At 40.9% G+C, this 22,116-nt stretch overlaps 1 protein-coding gene across 1 annotated transcript in view; it reads left to right on the top strand.

Moving 5' to 3' along the window:
- Window positions 1–22,116, top strand: part of LOC139165346 (uricase-like) — an 87,324-nt gene that overhangs the window by 41,668 nt on the left and 23,540 nt on the right. The window contains exon 2 of the mRNA XM_070748540.1: window positions 17,923–18,196. Coding sequence (XP_070604641.1) covers window positions 17,923–18,196 — 274 coding nt within the window. The remainder of the gene's footprint in view (window positions 1–17,922; window positions 18,197–22,116) is intronic.

Raw genomic sequence — 22,116 nt, 5'->3', positions numbered from 1 at the left:
TCACGTTTTTGTGTACATTAAAAAAAGAATTCTATTATATTCTATTCTAAAATATTTTGCTTCCTTCTGTATCAATAAGCCAAATTTCCTCCTGCAAGTGTAATCTTTAATTCCTTTTGGTTCTCTTAATGTCCATCCTATTATTTTTCAATTTGTCCTATTATTTTTAAATTCAAAACAAAAGCATCTTCCCATGAGATGGATTCCTATAAAAAAAGTAAAACTTATTTTAAATCTATCTGGCCCCTGAATCCATTGTAAAGGTTCTGATCATCCCTTGGTTGGTTGCTCCCAAAAGACTTTTTTTCTAAGTTTTCAAATTTCTGTTTAAAATTTATTTCACTAAAGATTGAAGGAAACTCAACTATGCTGTAAACCCTGTCGATACAAAAGTTCCCAACAGCTAAAAAGAAGTTAACAAGCAAATTTACAAAAGTGATTGCAAAACGAAATATACGAACCCATAAAGGCACCAATCACAGTTTGAGCAAAAATGGCTTTCCCATATCTTTCAGAGAGCTTTAAACCAGCCAGAGGAGCAACTGACTAAAGCAGTGGTTCTCAACCTGAAGGTTGGGGGTCAAAGGATCATTTCACAGGCGCCGCCTAAGACTATGGGAAAAGACAAATTTCCCATGGTGTTAGAAACTAAAGCTTCTACTCTGGCACATTGGAACATATTTTTACAATCAGCCCAATCAGGCCTTTACAGTGGGGATGCCCCTCTGACCTTCCTGCCAATCATCTTAAAGCTCTGTTGGGAGAATTGGCACTAGACTTATGGTTGGGGGTCACCACAACATGAGGAACTGTATTAAGGGGTCATTAGAAAGGTCAAGAACCACTACTCTAGAGTACTTGTTACTAAGCTCAGGCTCTTCCTTTATCTATTTACTGGCTCTTTATTGTGATATGGTAGCCACTCCACATTTAGTGGAACCATCTTCAGTTATTCATTTCTTCTCCAATTCCACAAAAAATATTATTTCTCCCCTTAATAAAAAAATATACTAAGTGATAGGTGTCTGTTTTGCTCACTGCTTAGGAGGTAGCTTAGCCTCTGTTCCTTATGGTCCAATCCTATAGTTCTTCAAAGACAGGATTCTTTCAAATATAGGTTGTGAGGAATCTTTGGAGGGCACATGCCAACCTATGTTTAACTATATCATAATGCAAATGCCCTGGCTTATGTACTTCCAGGGGAGCAATTATGTAAGGAGCAACTTAGGGGAAATGATGTCATCTCCTGCATGTTGTAATGTTCACATCATCATCATCACAGCATGCTGTGTTGGATTGTACTCTGTAAAACTGAACATCTGGCCCCTTCTATTGATCTTTTGAGTAGGATCTCTTGGTACAAAATATGTACTTACTTGTAGAATACAGAAGAAATCTGAAGCAATTTCAGAAGTACCAGATGGATTTATAACTGGCTGACAAACCATACTCAATAAGTAGTCCTTAATGGGTCCAGATTTACATGGAAGAAAGTAAGCAGTGGGGTACCACAAGGTTCCATCTTAGGTAAAGTGACCAGATTTTAAGATTGGGAAACAGGGACACCATTGAGCCGGTGGTGGTGGGGGGGGGGGGGGGGGCTAAAAGAAGTTTAGCAAAAAACAAAATTAGCAATTTCTCTCTCTCTCTCTCTCTCTCTCTCTCTCACACACACACACACACACACACATTCTCTCTCTTGCTTGCTTTTTCTCTCTCCCTCTTGTTTTCTTTCTCTCTCTCTCTTTCTCACTCTCTCTTTTTTCACTCTTTCTCTCTCCTTCTCTCTCTCTTTCTCTCTCCCTTTATGTCTCTTGCTTTCTCTCTCTCTCTCTGTTGGTGGTGGGCACCTGTGCTGCCTCTCTCACCTGCTTCCGAGGTGGCGCCTACCCAGAGGCAGAAGCAGAGCATGCTCAGTCGCTCCATTGGTGGCACCAGGGTGAAGGCCGAGCTGGGATGGAGCCATCTCTCTTCGACAGGCCAACTGCTGCTGGAAAAGAGCAGATAGATTTTTCCACCTGGTGCAAATGCTGCTCCACCCACTTACCTCCAAGCACAGTAGACAGGCTGTTGGGGCGAATGCCTCGGCCGCACTTCCCTTTCCTTCCTCTGCTTTTGCTATCGCGGCCAGCGAGCCCTGCTGCCTGGGTAGCCCACGGCAGTGGCCACAGGAAGGTGTCGAGCCGGGGGTGAGGAGTGAGCAAGAGTGGAAGAGGAAGTGAGCAAATAAAAATAAAGAAAGAAAAATAAAAAGGGGGGAAGAAAGGCGGGAAGGGGCGCCGGGTGTGTTAATTGATGGCTGCGGGAGGCTGAGTGGTCAAAGAGAAAAAAGTTGCGAGACCAGAAGCTGAGCTTCCTTCTTTGCGGCTTCCAAGTTTCAAAAAAATCAGGACTTTTTAAAAATGCTACAGGATGCAGGACAATTTGTTAAAATGCGTGACTGTCCCGCGGAAAGCGGGACGTCTGGTCACCTTAATGTTAGGCCCAGTACTCTTCAATATCTTCATAAATGACTTAGATGAGGGAATAGAAGGGGAACTTACCAAGTTTGCAGATGATACTAAGCTGGCAGGAATAGCTAACATCGTAGAAAATAGACTCAAGATCCAGATGGATCTTCACAAACTTGAACACAGGGCCCTATCTAACAAAATGAAATTCAATGTAGAGAAAGATACAGTCTTATACTTAAGCAAGAAAAACAAGAAGTACTGTACACATAAAGACTGGGTGAATAGTCAGGCTTAATAGTAATAACTGTGAGAGAGATCTTGGAGTCTTAGTGGACAACCAGCTAAATATGAGTCAGCAGTGTGTGGTGGCAGCTAAAAAAAGCCAACACAGTGTTAAACGGCATTAACAGAGGGATACAATCAAGATAAAGTGAGGTACTAATACCACTCTATAAAGCTTAAGAAGACCACACCTAAAATACTGCATCCAGTTTTGGTCATAAAGCTATGACTATAAAAAAGATGTTGAGACTATAGAAAAACTAAAGAGAAGAATAACCAGGATAATTAGGGCACTGGAGACTAAAATTTAAGAACGGTTACAGGAACTGGGTATGGCTAGTCTAATGAAGAAAAGGACCAGGGGAGACATGATAACAATGTTCCAATATTTGAGGGGCTGCCACAGAGAGGAGGGGGTCAAGCTATTTTCCAAGGCACCTGAAGGCCAGACCAGGAATAATGGATGGATATTGATCAAAGAGAGATTCAACCTAGAAATAAGGAGAACTTTTTGGACAGTGAAAACAATCAACCAATGGAACAGTTTGCCTTCAGAAGTTGTAGGTGCTTCATCACTTTCAAGAAGAGATTGGACTGCCATTTGTCAGAAATGGTGCAGGGACTCCTGCTTGGGCTGGGGTTGGACTAGATGACTTACAAGGTCCTTTCCAACTCTGTTACAGTTAATCTATTATTATTATTATTATTATTATTATTATTATTATTATTATTATTATTTATTAGATTTCTATGTCACCCCTCTCCGTAGACTCGGGGTGGCTCACAGCAATAGTAAAAAACAATATACAATAGCAAATCTAATAATTAAAATATCTAAAAAAAACCCTTATTTAAAACAATACATCCACACAAACATACTATGCCTAAACTATATAGGCCAGGGGAGATGACTCATTTCCCCCATGCCTGACGGCAGAGGTGGGTTTTAAGAAGTTTACGAAAGGCAAGGAGGGTGGGGGCTATTCTAATCTCCGGAGGGAGCTAGTTCCAGAGGGTCGGGGCCGCCACAGAGAAGTATTTTCCATGAAATATGGAAACCAACACAACATGGATCTGGAGCATGGACCTGTCTCTAGAATCTGCCCAAAGTGGGAACATTGAGTGGTATATAAATCAAATAAATAAATAAATAAACAAACAAACAAACAAATAAATAAATAAACCTGCCCTTGCTCAATGACTTTTCCTCATGATGGTACATTTTACTAGCTCTCTTTCTACTACAATAGTTAGATACAAGAAAACCAGTACAGTTGCTGCAATTAAGGTTGCCAGACCATTCTGGTGGTGATATAAATACCAAGTGAAGAAAATATGCTAGAATAAGCAACTTATTTCCTTTCATTGCAAGCTGCCCTGCCCCTGCTATTAGTAAAATTGTCCTTAAATGTGAAGCAGGTTATTCAATTTCAAAGTTTTTGACACCACCATAGAACTGTCAGAGAAAGGAAGTAGATCAGTTCAGAGATGATGATTGTTGGAGAACTAAACAGAAATGGTGGAGGTTTAAAAATAGGTTTCTCTGATTTTCCTCTCCTGCCCCACATTTGTGTACCAAAAAGAGCACGCAAGGCTAGAATCCCCACATCTGTGAAATACAGTTGAACATACGTGCAATTCTTAATGCTCCTCTTTTCCTCAGGCTTGGAATTGTAATGCATAATTATTTTTTTTCCTTTTGATCAAAAGAAACAAGCCCTCTGTGAATCAGTGAGTGTTTTGCAATTAGTCATAATGTAATGACATGCCTAAATTGCAGAGAAACCTAATTATATTTCAGTAACCTACATTTCATTTCCTAGATTAGTTCAGGCTAGTTCAAAAGCCACTTTAATTTGCTTGTTATTTTCCCTAAAGAGATCAGTGTTTGAGCTTCATCAGATTTCTGTTCAATGCATCAGGTTCCTCCTGCCCCGTGCTTGATCTCAGGGGATTGCCATCTTCATTTCAGTTGCCCAGAGAGGCAGGATAAATCCAAATAACAAATACAGGTAGTCCTCAACTTATTGACCACAATTTAGCCCCAAATTTATGGTGCTAAGTGAGCCATTTGCCCCATTCTATGACCTTTCTTGCTACAGCACTTAAGTTGTTAACAGACGTGTTAACAGTTGTTAGCAGACATGGTTGGTAAATCCAGAGAAACTGAATTTAAACATGCCTGGGATAAACATATATCCATCCTAAGATAAAATACAGGAAATAGTATAAGACTAAATGGACCATGAGGTCTTTTTCTGCCATCAATCTTCTATGTTTCTATGTTAAGTTTAGCATGTTAAACGAATCTGGCTTTCCCATTGATTTTAGTTGGAGAAAAGGTATGAAAAGGTATGATCCCATGACACCATAACCATCATAAATATGAGTCAGTTGCCAAGCAGCCAAATTTTGAGCCTATGACCATAGTCTAAGTGTGAAAAATGGTCATAAGTCATTTTCTTCCGTGCCGTTCGTAACTTTGAATGATCATTAAATGGACTGTTGTAAGTTAAGGACTACCTGTAATAGACATGTAGTTACAAATCACAAAAGGAAGCATTCATTATTGCTAACCTTCCTTGAAGTTTGCTGATAATTTATCATAATCCTTGAAGTTTGCTGATAACTTATCATAATCCTTGAAGTTTGCTGATAACTTATCATAAACTTCAGTTCCATTTTACAGTCAGCTATCAACAAGTCCTCGTTAAACTACAATAAACAAACTGAAGCATCCAGTAAGATTAGTGGCAGATTGCTACTGGTAAGAGCCACACCACAGGTCCCGTAGTGAAAATGGAGCTGCATGACTGGCACGTGAGCGCATGTGTCCGAGCGAGATTTTACTTCTGCACACATGCAGGAAGCAAACTTTGGCCATTTTTTGCTTCCACGCATATGGAAAATCATCCAAATCTCATGTGTGCTCACATCCCTTCACAAGATTAGCTTCCTGCACATGCGCAGAAGCAAAATCTCGCTTGGACGCATGCGCCACCCACCAGTCAACCAGAACTGCACGTGGAACGCGCCAGTAGCAGCGGTAAGTAGAAACCCACGTCTGAGTAAAATGCCATACTTAAAAACCAATAGCAATTAGAGACAAGGTCAGAGACACAAATAAATTCCAGGTTAATTTATTCCTTTATGTTAGCATTCCCCAATCTTGACACCATCTGGGCATGTAGATATCAACACTTAGAAGTTTCAGAAATGGATATGCTTGAGGTACTATCTCCTTCCTTCCTGCCTTCCTTCCTTCCTTCCTTCCTTCCTTCCTTCCTTCCTTCCTTCCTTCCTTCCTTTTTGAGAAGTTTGAAATCCACATATTTGAAAGATTTATTTGGTTGGTGTATGTCGCCCTTCTCCACAGTCTCAGAAGCCTTATATGTTGACTTTTCTTCAAGATGTTTCCTATGACACACTTCATTCCTTCTCTTTTTAGATTTACAACTAGCCAGTGGATGCTGATTAAGCTGATTAAGTGTTCCATTAAAAAAATTAAAGGGATAGTTCTGCACTTTTTATTGAATTAATAACTGCTGTCAAAAGAAAATGCATTCTCTTGACATTCCTACGTGTTTCTCCGAAAATAAGACAGGGCCTAATTTTTTTTGAACCCCAAAATATAGCCTTTGCCTTTTATCTGGGGCCTTGTTATTTTGGGGGTATAATAGGCGGCGAGCGTAGGTCTGGATGTCCCATCGCTGCTGCCTCAACTCTCTGTTCTTGGCACTGGCCGAGTGGCTGACAGCCACCACTGCTTCGCGAAGCAAGATTCTGCAAGGCGTGCACAAACTGCAGGACTCCCGCAAGCTTCATCATACAGCAAAGCTGGGGTCCTGCTATATATATTATATATTTCTATATACTGTATTATATATTTATTAGATTTGTATGCCGCCCCTCTCCGAGGAATCAGAGCAGCTCACAACAGAATACAATATCACAAATCCAATACGTTAAAAAAAGCACATAAAAAGCCAATTATTAAAACCAAACAACTCAGTCACACCATACACAAATCTACAATAGCCTAGGGGTAACTCAGTTACCCCATGCCTGGCGACATAGGTGGGTTTTGAGTAGCTTACGAAAGGCAAGGAGGGTGGGGGCGGTTCTAATCTCCAGGGGGGTGGTTGATTCCAGAGGGCTGGGGCCACCACAGAGAAGGCTCTTCCACTGGGTCCCACCAGGCGACATTGTTTAGTCGATGGGACCTGGAGAAGGCCGACTCTGTGGTGCCTTTTCGTTCGCTGGGATTCGTGCAGCAGAAGACGGTCCCAAAGATATTCTGGCCCGATGCCATGTAGGGCTTTATAGATCATTACCAACACTTTGAATTGTGACCGGAAACTGATTGACAATCAGTGTAGGCCGTTCTGCTGCCATTCATGCATGCAACGGCACAAGCCTTGCAGAATCCTACTCCACAAGGCAGCAGCGGTGGCGTGACAAGTCTCGCGGAGACTCATTTCTGGCAGGTGGCAGATGTTGGGCCACAAGCTGTATGTCCTACCTGATATTTGTAGCTCCGTCACATTCCTCAGCATTGTGTCCAAAGAAGCCCATTCTAAAAGAAAACTTCTCATGAGTTCAATCAAACTTCTCAAACTCATGCAAAGTTTTCTTTTACAATGGGCTTCTCTGAACACAACAATGAAGATTGCAGTAGAGCTACAAGTGTCAGGTAGGACACTCATCTTGCGGTGGGGTGCAATTTGGGGGGTGGCAGGTCGGGCAGCTCCTGGCATGTCCCCCCCTTCCCCAGTTGTGGTACTTATTGGGGGGGGGGGTTATTTCAGTGCATGCGCTGAAAAGCCTAATTGACCTTATTATGAGGACATGTATTATTTTGGAGAAAACACGGTAGAGATCATCATCTTTAAAAAAATACTATTTTTTAATAATAAGTATGAGTCAATAATTTCCAAGAAAGAAAACTAAAGTTTTGGCCGCAAACAAATAACTGGCTTTGGTTTGAATTTGTGATATGTGTCTTGTTCATCCACATATAGAAGTAATTGGCAGTACAGACAGATGCACGTTGTACATGAATGAGCCAGCTTAGTATGTCCTGTTCATCCTGTATTTTTACACCACAAAATGATGTGGTTACCTTTTTCTACCCTCCAGTAAGTGTTTAAATAGGATCTTTAAAAAACATCTTACAGGACAATCCTGAAGGGAAAAAAGTTGTGGACCCATCACAGGAGAAATGAAAGTCCAATCCTATTCAAGATAAATTTTATATCACATGATCTTTAATTGTGTCCTCTTTTTTTGATACAGTTGGATCAGATGCTGCAATGGTCAATGCATATATACATTTTAAGTTGTTGGCTGAATGTACATTTTAATAATTATGAGGTGTTGTGTTGGCATATTTTTGTATCTGGTGGTCTAGTCATAGCACTAGATTTGCTCTGAGAGCATCCAGATTGTTCTGGCTGATCATCATCATCACCATCATGGTTGGTAAAAGGAAAGCAGGTGAAATTCTTTGGCCTTCAGCAGACCCATCCTTTGATGCCAAGTTGGGCACTTGGGGAATAGCTATAGCATAATTAAAGAATAAACCAATTAGCAATGAATCTGCTCTTCCACTTCTGCAGATATTGAAAAATCAGTAACTTTGCTCTCAGCTGAGTAAATGGATTAATGCTGAATTCAGCCTTTTATTAGCAGTACAGTACCAGGAACCTGGATTGGGAAACCCTTTTGTGAGAGCAGATGGCATTGAATTTCTCTCCATTTGTGATCAAAGTGCCTTCACTTTATATACGCCACCCATTCCAACAGAACTCAGGGCAGCTAACACTAATCACAAGTACTAAAACAATAAGAAGTATAGCAATAATCAAACAACAATGATATAAAATACATAAAAAGCAAAAGAGTCTTACATAAGATTAACAATCAACAACCTAAACAAGTTACAGAATCCTGTGTTTGCTAAGATATATTTTCTTTCTCTGAGGCTTTCTATCATCATTAAAAATATCTTCTGGGCATATGAATTCTGTATTCCTTGAGCATCTCCAGATAAATTATTGTCACTCAGTAAGAACTATTTTATTTTATTTTATTTATTTTATTATTTTATTTTATTTCATTTCATTTTATTTTATTTTATTTTATTTTATTTATTATTTATTTATTTGTCATACAAATATAGTATTGTATTGTAGTATGTTTAACATAAGTATAAAGTAGAGATAGAAAAGATAAAAAGACATTAGGACAGGAATTATAGGCACAAAGGTGCACTTATGCACGCCCCTTACAAAAGGAGAGAGGTCTATTGTAGATAATGTAAGGTTGAACATTTTGGGATTGGGGGAAGAAACAACAGAGTCCGGTAGTGAATTCCAGACTTTGACCACTCTATTGCTGAAATCCTATTTTCTGCAGTCTAGTTTGGAGCGATTTACATTTAGTTTGTATCTATTGCGTGCTCTTGTGTTGTTGTTGTTGTTAAAGGTGAAGTAGTCGCTATCAAGGAGTACATTGTGATGTATGATTTTATGAACAACAGTTAAATCAGTTTGGAGGTGGCGTAGCTGTAAATTTTCTAAACATCGTAATTGAAGTTTGGAGGAATAAGGTAATTTGTTGCGTGAGGAGGAGTGGATAACTCTTCTTGTGAAGTATTTCTGAACTCCTTCAATTGTATTAATGTCTGTTGTGCAGTGTGGATTCCATACAGGTGAGCTGTATTCAAGAATTGGTCTGACAAATGTTTTGTATACTGTGGTTAGTAGATCGGTGTTTCTAGAGAAGAAGCTGTGTAGAATTAAGTTTGTGACTCTTAGTGCTTTTTTGGCAATGCTGTTGCAGTGTGCTCTGGCACTTAGGTCATTGGAAATGAGTACTCCAAGGTCTTTGACTGAGTGAGGGTCTTCTGCGAGTTCAGTTTGTCCAAGTGTGTATTTAGTATTTGGATTCTTTTTACAGTTGTTGGATGAGATTTGGAGTTGCCAGTTGTTAGACCATTCAGCCACATGGTCAAAATCCTTTTGAAGAGTAAAAGTATTATCAGAGGTATTAAATAGCTTAACATCATCAGCAAAGAGAATACAATTACTAATTAATATTGTCACAGAGATCGTTTATGTAGAGTATAAAAAGAGTAGGTCCTAGGACACTGCCTTGGCAAACACCACTGTTAACTGGAGCAGTATTAGATATGGCATTACCTATTTTGACCACCTTTTGTCTGTTTGACAGGAACGCTGATATCCAATTGTTCAGTGGTCCTGAAATGCCATAAGATTTTAGTTTCATAAGAAGTTTGTTGTGAAGTACTAAATCAAAGGCTTTGCAAAAGTCTATGTAGATTGCATCAATTGATTTACCCTGGTCAATTTGGGTAGTCCATATGTTTTTGCAGTGTAAAAGTTGCAGGTTGCAGGATAATTTTTTTCTGAAACCAAATTGTTAGTTGGAAAGTAGGTTATTTGTTTCAAGGTGGAGTGTAATGGATTGCTTAATGATGGATTCCATGACTTTGCAAGTGACACAGGTCAATGAGATTGGTGTATAATTTTCAACATTGCTAGGATCACCCTTTTTGAAAATAGGGATGACCGTGGCTAGAGACCAGAGTTTAGGTAGGGAGCTAGTTGTAGAAGATATAAGTAGGCCTCCTTAAACAGCCATGCCAACTCGGGAACGATATTACAGGAATTTAAGTTTTCATTGTCCTCAGTATTATTTATTATTATTATTATTATTATTATTATTATTATTATTATTAATAATAATAATAATAATAATAATTAGATTTGTGTGCCGCCCCTCTCTGAAGACTCAGAGCTGCTCACAACAATGTATGATGTTTGTCCATTCTCTCTTAAGTGTTGTATTACCTCTGTACAAATCGATGGTGAGATCACATTTGGAGTACTGTGTACAGTTCTGGTCACCGCACAAGAAGGATATAACGCAACTGGAACAGGTGCAAAAAAGGACAACAAGAATATCAAGAAAATTGAGTACCTCCCGTATGAAACCAGTTGCAGTGCCTTGGTCTCTTCAGCCTTGAAAGATGGCATTTAAGAGGTGACTTGATCAAAGTGTATAAAATCATGCATGGGATAGAAAAGTTGGATAGAGAAAAATCGTTTCTCTATCACACAATATTAGGATGAGAGGGCACTCCTAAAGCTCAGAGGTAAGAAAGTGACGACAAATAAAGGGAAATATTTCTTCACCCAGAAGGTCATTGGTTTATGGAATTCACTTCCAGAAGAGGTCATGACAGCTGTCAGCCTTGATAGCTTCAAGGCAGGATTACAGATTCATGGATGCCAAGTGTATCAGTGATTATTGAAATGTATGTCCATGTGCTGCCTCTATGTTGGTTGAGGCAGGCAGGATTCCCTTGAGCACCATTTGTTTGGGGTCAAGGGAAAGGGAGGGGTTTTCCTTCTCTTTCTTCTCAAGATCCCCATGTACAATTGGTGGGCCACTGTGTGACACAGAAAGCTGGACTCTATAGGCTTTGGCCCGATTCAGCGTGGCTCTTCTTATGTTCAGATGTTCTACACCCTTCTCTGAGGAGTAATTCCCTTTAGGACGTAGATGAGATAATATATAATTTTCATACTCAAACCTGTACAACAAGAGATGATTTTGTTCCAGAGTCTTTATGCATATAGTCAGGATTTTCTGAGAATCTCAGAAGAGGCGTAAAGATTTTAAAACAGATTCTTTATGTTACCTTTGATTTGAGTTGAAAGCTACCCTGGTAAATGTGCTGATCACATAAATAATCATCAGCCCTGGGCACTTAGGCAGACAATGTACAATTATATTAAAATTGGGCAATGATATGAGCTAACAAGCATGTTGAATGATGGTGCTGTATCTACAGCAGGAAAGATACATAATAAGGCAGGCATTTGATTTCCCTCTTCCATAAGCTTTTTAAGGGGTTTGGGAGTTGCTCAATACATTTGTCGGAAGCAGTCAGAATATGACAACATAGTGTGCGTGCTTTTTACTTTTCAAGAACTCTGGATTGAAATAAATGGTACAGCAAAGAGGAAGGAAATCTCTTCAAATGAGGTCAGATGATCCTTGTACTTACTTGCATATTCAGGATGGAGATTTCAGACAGAATGAATGGATTTTAGGCAGGGGTGGGCTACTGCCCGGATGGGGTGGAACGCAGTGGGGTAGTGAAAATGGAGCTCCACCCCAGAGCACCCAATTTACACTGAAAGATATTGAAAGAAAATGCAGGGCATCCTGCACAAGCCATGCGTACAGTGTGATAGCAAAAGGTTTGGTAGCCCTTCACTGATTTTAGGGCAGAAAGCATTGAGTTATCTGGGCTTTAGTTATTTCTCAACCTCCACCACTTTAAGCCATGTGGACTTTAACTCTCAGAGTTCCCGACTGTGGACTTCTGAGACAGCCTAAGGAAGCATTCTGAATGAAAACAAACACAGAATATCAGATTCTTACTGCCTCTAGCCTTAGCAAAGCACTTTTGTTCTGGAGAAGGAGACATATTCTCCTTCTCCTTAAGATTAATAAGGGCACCCCTGTTTAGCTATGCGGTTCTCAATCTTTTCTTCACCACAGTCCCTTTTAAATACCTTTTGTGGTCATCGATCATGGCCTTGGACCTCAAGACTTAACTCAAGATTTCATCAACCTTTCATGGACCGTATGAAGCACCGTATGAAGACAACATGCCACCCCCAGGTGTGTGAGGACCACAGACTGAAAACCCCTGGTTTAGTTTTTAAAATGCAACATCAAATTACATTATTTTACTCCCCGACTTCTCTAGGCAGACAAGTTCCCAGGTTTTCTTGGAAATATGAGACCTATTGAGACCTATGTGATATTTTATTTGCATTCCTGTACTCTTCAATTCAGTGATACACATCCAATCCGCAGAGAATGACTGGGCACAAACCATTTGTGGGATCTAAATCAAAGGTCTCTGTGTCTACATCTTACTGGAAAATGTTGGGGTTTTGGTGAAGAAATGGTGAACTGAAGATGGTTCTGCTAAAAGTGAAACCAATGGCTGCAATGGACTAAAGAGATCAACTCTTCAAAATACCTCTCTGGAGAAGAAGACGACTTGAGATTTCCCACAAGCGGTCCAGACAACTGCACCTTGTGAGGACAACATAAGCCAGTGGTCTCTAGTGGATGTATTGCTTTGGGAAATGAAAGAATTCTATCTCTATCCAAACCACAGTCAAATCCTTGATGGACACTGGATTTGCATGCTTTCTTTTCTAATATTTTTTTAAAGTTGCTTATTAAACTGCTTTTTGGCTATTAGAAACTTTTTAAAACAAAAGGTTTTTTTCAGTACTAGTTCATTTTTTTCAATCCTAATGAAAAAAGTTTTAAATATGAGTTTAAAATTTTAAAAAATTAATTTTTTGGGGGAATAAACAACCCTAATTTTGGAAAGTTAAAAATGGACTAAAGATCTAGATGAATGTGAAACAACACTTTGAAATTAATTTTAAGAATTCTTTCCATGGAAAAATTGTGTTGTTTTGAATTGTTAAAAAAGAATGATAGGGTGGGACTATGAAGGATGGACACCAGAGGGAACCAAAAGAATTAAGGATTACATTTAAAGGGGAAGTACTCTTAAATTTTATTTACTAATACAAAATGGAGCAAAATACTTTAAAGTTGGAAAATTTTGTGAACAATGGATCCAGTAGTTAATATAAGACTATTTACCAGTATAGCCAGACTAAGTTTAAATGATGATATGGAAGAGGAGCAGGTTTCACCAGATAAGACTGAGACTGATTTGAAATAATAGAAATAGGATACAAAAATGATATGGAGAAAGATGTGACTACATAGGATATACAAATGAATGCATCTGCTATTTTCATAGTTAAAGGTATATATAAATAAGAGACTAAAAGAATGACTTGGATAACTTTCCCATCATTTAAAGTTTTTGAATGCTAAAGTTTTGAAGACTTTTGTGAGAAAGCACAAAGCAAAAAATGAAACAGAATCAAATTACAGTGGTACCGCTACCTAAGAATGCCTATACTTAAGAACTTTTCTAGATAAGAACCGGGTGTTCAAGATTTTTTTGCCTCTTCTTAAGAACCATTTTCTACTTAAGAACCCATGCCCGGAAAAATTTCGGAGGAAATTTGAGAGCGGCACGAAGGCCCAGTCAGTTTCTTGCCATTCCCCCTTTAATCCCAACCATCTCGGGTTTTTCTGGGCTGCCAGAGGAGCCTTTTGGTGGTGCTTAAGGAGACTTTGGCAGTCCAGAGTGAATGAAGCATTTTCCTTTCTCTGGGCATTTGGAGAGGGAATAAACCACTTCACTGTGGTGACACCCTCGCGTTTCTCCCATACACCCGGTATGAGGTTGCCTCCCGGAGCATCTGGATGTGGAAGGGCAAAAGGGGCCGATCAATTCGGCTTCAGCCAAACCGAGGAGTCACCACAGTGAAGGAAAGGCGCTGGCTACAAAGCGAGCGAGTGAGAGGAGAGCCCTTCAGCATAGGAAGGAAGAGGAAGCAGGTAGCAGCAGCAGCAGCAGCCACCTTTCGGTCAAAGAAATGAGAGGTTCCCCCTTCTTGCCCACCTGGGTTTCTCTCTCTGGTGCAGTATATGGGAGGCAGCCTCACGCCAGGTGTATGGGAGGCGCGTGTTCCTCCTTGCCGCCTCAGAGTCCCTCTTTTTTTCTTTAAAAGGTTTTGGATTTTTTTGATTCCCCTCACCTCACCTTCTTCCTTCGACAGCCACTGTCCTCCTCCTCTTCTTCCTCCTTCTCCTCCCACTCAAATTCTGAGATTTTATTTCTTTCCTAATGGGTTTGCACGCATTATTTGCTTTTACATTGATTCCTATGGGAAAAATTGCTTCTACTTACAAACTTTTCTACTTAAGAACCTGGTCACAGAATGAATTAAGTTCTTAAGTAGAGGTACCACTGTACAGGACATTGCTTAAAAGGATTAAATGTTAAGATGGTTAAAAATACAATAAATATAATGTTGATTTATTTTATCCATTTTGCAAGAAATATATTATCTCTGGTAATCCTTAATGGATTTTTGCTAAATGAACTGAACAATGAGGCTTTAAGGATTTGTTTATAGATAAGAGATGAAATATGAGAAGACAAATTTTGTTGCAGCTTAAGAGAAATATATATGCGGATGATACCCAGCTTTACATCTCCACCCCATGCCCAGTCAACGAAGCGGTGGAAGTGATGTGCCGGTGCCTGGAGGCTGTTGGGGCCTGGATGGGTGTCAACAGACTCAAACTCAACCCGGATAAGACGGAGTGGCTGTGGGTTTTGCCTCCCAAGGACAACTCCATCTGTCCGTCCATCACCCTGGGGGGGGAATTATTGACCCCCTCAGAGAGGGTCCGCAACTTGGGCGTCCACCTCGATCCACAGCTCACATTAGAACAACATCTCTCAGCTGTGGCGAGGGGGGCGTTTGCCCAGGTTCGCCTGGTGCACCAGTTGCGGCCCTATCTGGACCGGGACTCATTGCTCACAGTCACTCATGCCCTCATCACCTCGAGGTTTGACTACTGTAATGCTCTCTACATGGGGCTACCTTTGAAAAGTGTTCAGAAACTTCAGATCGTGCAAAATGCAGCTGCGAGAGCAGTCATGGGCTTACCTAGGTATGCCCATGTTTCTCCATCACTCCGCAGTCTGCATTGGTTGCCGATCAGTTTCCGGTCACAATTCAAAGTGTTGGTTATGACCTTTAAAGCCCTTCATGGCACTGGACCAGAATATCTCCGAGACCGCCTCCTGCCGCACGAATCCCAGCGACCAATTAGGTCCCACAGAGTGGGCCTTCTCCGGGTCCCGTCAACTAAGCAATGTCGGTTGGCGGGTCCCAGGGGAAGAGCCTTCTCTGTGGCGGCACCGGCCCTCTGGAACCAACTCCCCCCGGAGATTAGAACTGCCCCTACTCTTCCTGCCTTCCGTAAACTTCTTAAAACCCACCTTTGCCGTCAGGCATGGGGGAATTGAAACATCCCCCCCCCGGGCACGTTGAATTTATATATGGTATGCTTGTGTGTGAGTCTGTTAGTTTGTGGGGTTTTTTAAATCTTTAAAATTTTAAATTGTTGATTACTTATGATTTGTCTTTTTACATGTTGTGAGCCGCCCCGAGTCTTCGGAGAGGGGCGGCATACAAATCCAAGTAATAATAAAATAATAATAAATAAAATAATATAATTTATTAAAATTGTTGTGATGAAGGGGGAGCACATTTCTCTATAAATTGTCATTTTCTTTACTATATTCTTATTTTTTCTGCTTTTCTATTTTTTTTCTTTTGTGCACCTTCTATTTTTTAAATTATTTTTGTTTTCTGAGGTTGTATTAATTTTATTAGAGCTGTCGTGGCGTAATGATTAGAATGTTGTAATTGCAGGCTAATTCTGCCCACAGCCTGGAGTTCAATCCTGACCAGTTCAAGAGCCAGATTGTTGGGGACAAGTTGCTGTCATTGTAAACCTCTCAAAAATTGCGGTAAAGCACTACGGAGCAGTGTAGAAATTTAAATGTTATTACTATTGCTATTTTTTAAAAAATTGTAATACTTGATAAAATTACTATTTAAAAGTGGCAACTTGTTCTGTTCATTTTTTACAGAACAGTAGAATACATTATGAGGAAGGTGAGAAGATGTCCCCTCCTCCCTTCAGTAGCTTTGAAAAAAACTCTGCTTATTTCAGGAAATAGGCAGAATTTCCCTTTGAAATAATTCCTTGTAGTTTTTTGCTTTTGATTTGCTCCTGTGGGCATGCTTCTGGTTCTGGTACCCCTCTCCTTCTATCTTACCATTCTATATTAACTATAAATTTTCAGAAATACTGTACTGCAATGAAAGTTGCTTGACATAGTTTTTCACCCTTTATTGTAGGGAATATTTAGATCTGCATTGGCTGCCAATCAGTTTCCAGTCACAATTCAAAGTGTTGGTTATGACCTTTAAAGCCCTGCATGGCATTGGACCAGAGTACCTCCAGAACCGCCTGCTACCGCACGAATCCCAGCGACCAATAAGGTCCCACAGAGTTGGCCTTCTCCGGGTCCCATCGACCAAACAATGTCATTTGGCAGGCCCCAGGGGAAGAGCCTTCTCTGTGGCAGCCCTGGCCCTCTGGAATCAACTCCCCCCGGAGATTAGAACTGCCCCCACACTCCTTGTCTTTCGTAAATTACTCAAGACCCATCTATACCGCCAGGCATGGGGGAATTGAGACACCTTTCCCCCAGGCTTTTTTTATATTTATGTTTGGGTATGTATATGTTGTTTGCTTTTTAAAATATGATAGCGTTTTATGTGCTTTTTAATATTAGATTTGTTTTTGCTGGAATATTGTTTTTATTATTGTTGTGAGCTGCCCTGTGTCTTCGGAGAGGGGCGGCATACAAATCTAATAAATTGAATTGAATTTAACAAAATCATTTAGATTTCCTAATCTAATAAAATTAAGACCGCAACATCCAGAAACTCCCCCCAAACACACCCACCACACAAGGATAGTAGAAGTATAGGCTGGAAGATTTAAAGCAGTGGCCCCCAACCTTTTGGGCACCAGGCCAGTTCTGTGGAAAGCGGTTTTTCTGTGGACCAGAAGGGGCGTGGTTTCATGTGCTCCCTGTATCCTGTGGATGGGGATTTGCTTGTTTGCATGGACCAGTTTCTGGCATGCAGTATCCTAATACCAGTCCACAGACTGGGAGTTGGAGACCCCTGATTTAGAGTGTAGTCCAAGACATCTGGTAGGCACTTGATGGAGAAAACCATCTAAGAATAAGTTCTCTCCAGGACTCAGCACTTTTTAAATGATAAACACACTTTGGTTTATCACCTAAAAAATTAGAAACCCAATGTCATATGAGAGTAAAGCATTTCCGGGTAACCACTAAAGGCATTTCTTGTTGTAATGATATGTGAGAATGATAGACTGAGGAACCATAGCCAAGCAACAAGATAAAAGGCAATGTGGCCTGCAACAGGAATGTAGATGGAGCAAGTGACTTACAAGAGACACTTCCTAGTTTCTTTACCTGTAGAGGTGTTGGGAAGTGAGATAACAGAAATGTACTTTCAGATTTGCAAGATACTGTTAATGTAACCTTACCATCTGGGTGAAATGTTCCTTGTTAAATCAGTGCACAGGAGGCTGGTTGCAATTCAACTTGTTTATTAACGACGAGCTGAGCTTCTGGGTCTTTGAATTTGCAATTCACAAGGACGGCACGGAGACGGGTTGCGAAGTCGTTCGTGGATTCTCCCTTGGCTTGCCACATAAGCACGATTTGGTGACGGCTTACACGTGCGGGAGTTGTAGGTTGGAAGTGAGCAGCCAGTTTGGTTTGCAGCGTGGACCATGCGACAGTCTCCATGGATTCTGGGTAGACCAGAGTGGTAGCCAGACTGTAGATGGTGGGTCCATAATAATTTAGGAAGATTGCTCATTTCCTATCGTCCTCGGCTTCGTGGAGGTTGCTTGCTTGCAGGAAGATTTGAAATTTTGACATATACGATGTCCACGGTTCGAGATCAGGGTTGTAGAAGGCGGGCACCTGAGCCATAGTGGAGGAGTTCATTGTGCTAGGTGAGTGTTCAGGCACCCTCATCGCCACTGTTAAATCAGTGCACAGGAGGCTGGTTGCAATTCAACTCGTTTATTAACAACAGACTGAGACAGCCAACAACACTTCTGAAACATCAAAACCCCAATAGGGGCAATGGCTAACCCGTTGCCCTATTTATACTTTTTACAGCGCAGGAAATATTTGACAGCCATTTATTTTGGTGGCATTCTGTAAGCTAGCTACATCAGAGCCAATCAGAGCCTAGCTCTTATTTAACTTCTGTCAGACATAACATTCCTGGTTCACTTGTGCCTGTCGGTCGTCGGCTAGCCGGTCGTGAAGGCAATGCGAGGCTCCACTCACCCACCTGGATGTCCCCATTTGGGTTCTTTTACCCTCTGTGCATGCACAAAGTGTTCTATGTATGTGCAGATGGTAAAGGAACCCAAATGTGGTGTGTGGGCATGTGGGCAGAACGTCATGCTGCCTTTGTGACTGGTTCTTCGACAACAGACAGGCACGAGCGAACCAGGAACATTTGAACCCTGCTTACAATAAAGTAGGATTAGCTTATCTTGCCATGTCTTCTGTCTCCTCACAAGTCAGTTAAATGTCATTTACTTTAAAAAAAAAATGTTAATCTTATTTTGGAAACTAAGATTGGGTTTCATATATAGTAGCTTCATCTTTCCAATTCACCAAAACACCGAATAAATTAGTAAAGTGTCCGTCTGAATAAACACATCAAGTTCAAAGCTTCCAAAGAACTCTGTGATTTGTATAAAAGGACAAGACCGAATAAATTTTCATTGGAGGAAACAAACGATGAATGATAAAAGCATACTTCATAGAAATCCTCCTTTGATGTAATTCTTTTTGGAAAGAACTAACCTTGCAGAAAAGTGATAGAAAGGGAGAAAGGATTTGAGATTGACACTTTATATCGCTCCTGAACAATTGATGCTACATTAAAAGGACCAATGCTATTTTTATGGTGGTAGTGTAAGTCAACTGAGCAAAATTAAAAGGCATCCATTTTTGGCATCTATGAACTCTGTATGCTGCAAGAGAAAGGTAAATGATATATTCAAGAAACAATAATGATAATGGACCCGGTATTAACTCCTGTGACACTTTTACTGGTCTGAACTACTATTTTCTAAAGAAATAATATAGATTTGTTCAGGAGCTTCACTGTTAAGGTGGAGTTGCTCCTTAGGCAGGAGATGTCAAGAGGCAAAAAGTAATGCACATTTTTGGAGGACAAATCTATGTGCCATTTGGCTATTCATTATGCCTCTAAATTAACAGCTGGATGCAGTTTCAACAGAATATAGAACACCCAGTTAGGACCTTGTCCGGGCCTGATGAGGAGGGGGAGATTGTGAATCCTATTTTAGATGCATGAGTGAGAACAATGCGTGGGAGACAAGAGCAATTACGCAGACGTAGAGGGAGGCCTTGAATACTGCTGTGTGCAGCGTGTAATCACAGAGTGTTTAAAAGGGCAGGTGACTGGGAGGGTCCCTTTGCAGGAAATCAAAGTTTCTAACTACAAGAGGGAAAGAGCAAGTTCAGAGTTTTCCCCCTCTCAAATATTGCCGCAGTCTTAAAAAAAACATAGTTTTGAGAAGTCTGTGAGTATTTCTGCTTCAGCCAAGTTAAAGGTTTTAAGTTACAACTCTGTTTTGGAACAATCCTTATCAGTTTTACCGCTCGCTTTGAATTTTGGCAGTCGGAGGACATTCTTTGCTTTGATTTGTGGTTTTCAACATGTTTTCTTGTAAAATAGACTATTATACTTCCCAACTCTGTGTGTGAGTATTAATTGGAATCTAATTGCTGGCTGATCATCGAGTCAGACAGAACAGCAAACATATTGAATGCATGCCAGAGGTGACATGCAGAATCCTCTCTGCTGGCACATGCGCTGTTGCCCCAGATCAGATCTCCATGGTGTTTCTTTTGTGAGTTTTTGTTTCCTGAAAACCATGAAACAGAAGCGCACAAAAGAAAAAAAGAACTTACCTTTTGCCGTGCTGCCAGTGTTGGGATGCTCTGCCTGGCAGCTGGTCTTTGGGTCTCTGCTGTGCATGCATGCATGTCTGCACAGGTGCACAGAATTCTATGTCCATATGCATGCACCTTTCTGTTTGGCCAGGTGCACTTTGAGCACTCGTTGTCTAAAAGGGTTGCCATCACTGCTATATAATGACATATGCTTTGCTTCAACTGTTTATTTTGGTTAAGTGCTCCGTCTATGCCCCATCTTGTCCTTTTTGTTATGTCCGGGAGTACCAACGACAGGAGATGCCTAGAGAGGCTCCATACAGGAAGTGTTATGAGAACAGGAAAGGGCACCAGGAGAGGGGCGGTAACCTAGCGACCGGGGAAAATAAGGGACAACCATTGGTTCGTTCCTCAGCCAGCTGGTAGTTAAATAGGGGAAACCCGAGGAGGTTTGACAGTTGAATACTGACTGTTGTATTAACGTTATGTTTATGTTGGAATAAAGCAGTTCAAGCAAAGCCGCAATTACGTGTCCGAGTCTGTACAAAGCCACTTCACTTTTGTCTTAAGCAGCAAATTTCCCTGGCCCAATCCTTTCACTTCTAGTCGCCAAAGTCTGCTTCATCCACAGTCTTTGAAGAAGCTTTCAAATTGGGTACGGCAGCTGTGTGTTTAGAGCAGGCTTCCCACCATGTCTTCTTGGGAAGTATTTATTCACGCACTATTCCAGGAGGGAGTGGAAGGATGGGAAAAATGGGATAAGGGCCAAGTACCCAGGGCAGCTTCCTTGCTCAGCTTAAATAACAAATACATATCAAATGCATCAAACCTTTGGAGGGAATCTGGATACACATTAAGCAATCTCTCTTCAACATCTTGAAGCAGTCTAGTTGAAAGGTGTAGTTAGAAGAGATATTCCCTGCCTTAAAAACCTGGGTTTTCCCTCAGGCCTTGGGTTAAATGGATGATTTGAATTGTTGGGGGATATGGGTAGATGACGAGTGTGTGTGTGCGCGCGCGCGTTTATTTATTTATTTTTTATTGTACCTTTATTATTTTTAAGAATAATTCAAGGCAGCAAAGATACCTAATACTCGCTTATCCTCCTATTTTCTCTACATCAACAACCCTGTGAGGTGGATTGGGTTGAGAGAGAGTGATTGGCTCAAGGTCACACAGCCAGCTTTATGCCCACTATACAGTGAAGGGCTGCCAAAATTTTTACTACCATACTGTGGGCGTGGCTTATGCAAGATGCCCTGCATTTTCTTTCAACATCTTTCAATGGAAATTGAGTGCTCTGGGGTGGAGCTCCATTTTCGCTACCCCACTGCGTTCCCCCCCACCCCGATCCGGGCAGTAACCCACCCCTATACTATTGTACTGTTAATTTGGTATAGCTGGCAAGCTCGAAATTCAAATAAAGAAAGAAATTGCAATAGAAATAGCACTTAGAGTTATATACCACTCATACAGTGAAGGGTACCAAACTTTTTACTACCATGCTGTGGGTGTGGCTTATGCAGGACGCCCTGCATATTCTTTCAACATCTTTCAGTGCAAATTGGGTGGTCTGGGGTGGAGCTCCTTTTTCACTACCCCACTGCATCCCCCTCCCCATCCGGGCAGTAGCCCACCCCTGAATTCGTAATACTTTACAGCCCTCTTGAAGCAGTTTTACAGAGTCAGCATATTGGCCCCAATAATCTGGGTCCTCATTTTATTGACTTTGGAAGGATGGAAGGCTGAGTCAACCTT

Source organism: Erythrolamprus reginae, chromosome 3, assembly GCF_031021105.1.
Source record: "Erythrolamprus reginae isolate rEryReg1 chromosome 3, rEryReg1.hap1, whole genome shotgun sequence".
In the NCBI taxonomy this organism is placed as follows: domain Eukaryota; kingdom Metazoa; phylum Chordata; class Lepidosauria; order Squamata; family Dipsadidae; genus Erythrolamprus; species Erythrolamprus reginae.
Note: the sequence above shows the minus strand (reverse complement) of the source record. Positions and strands in the feature narration are given on the sequence as shown.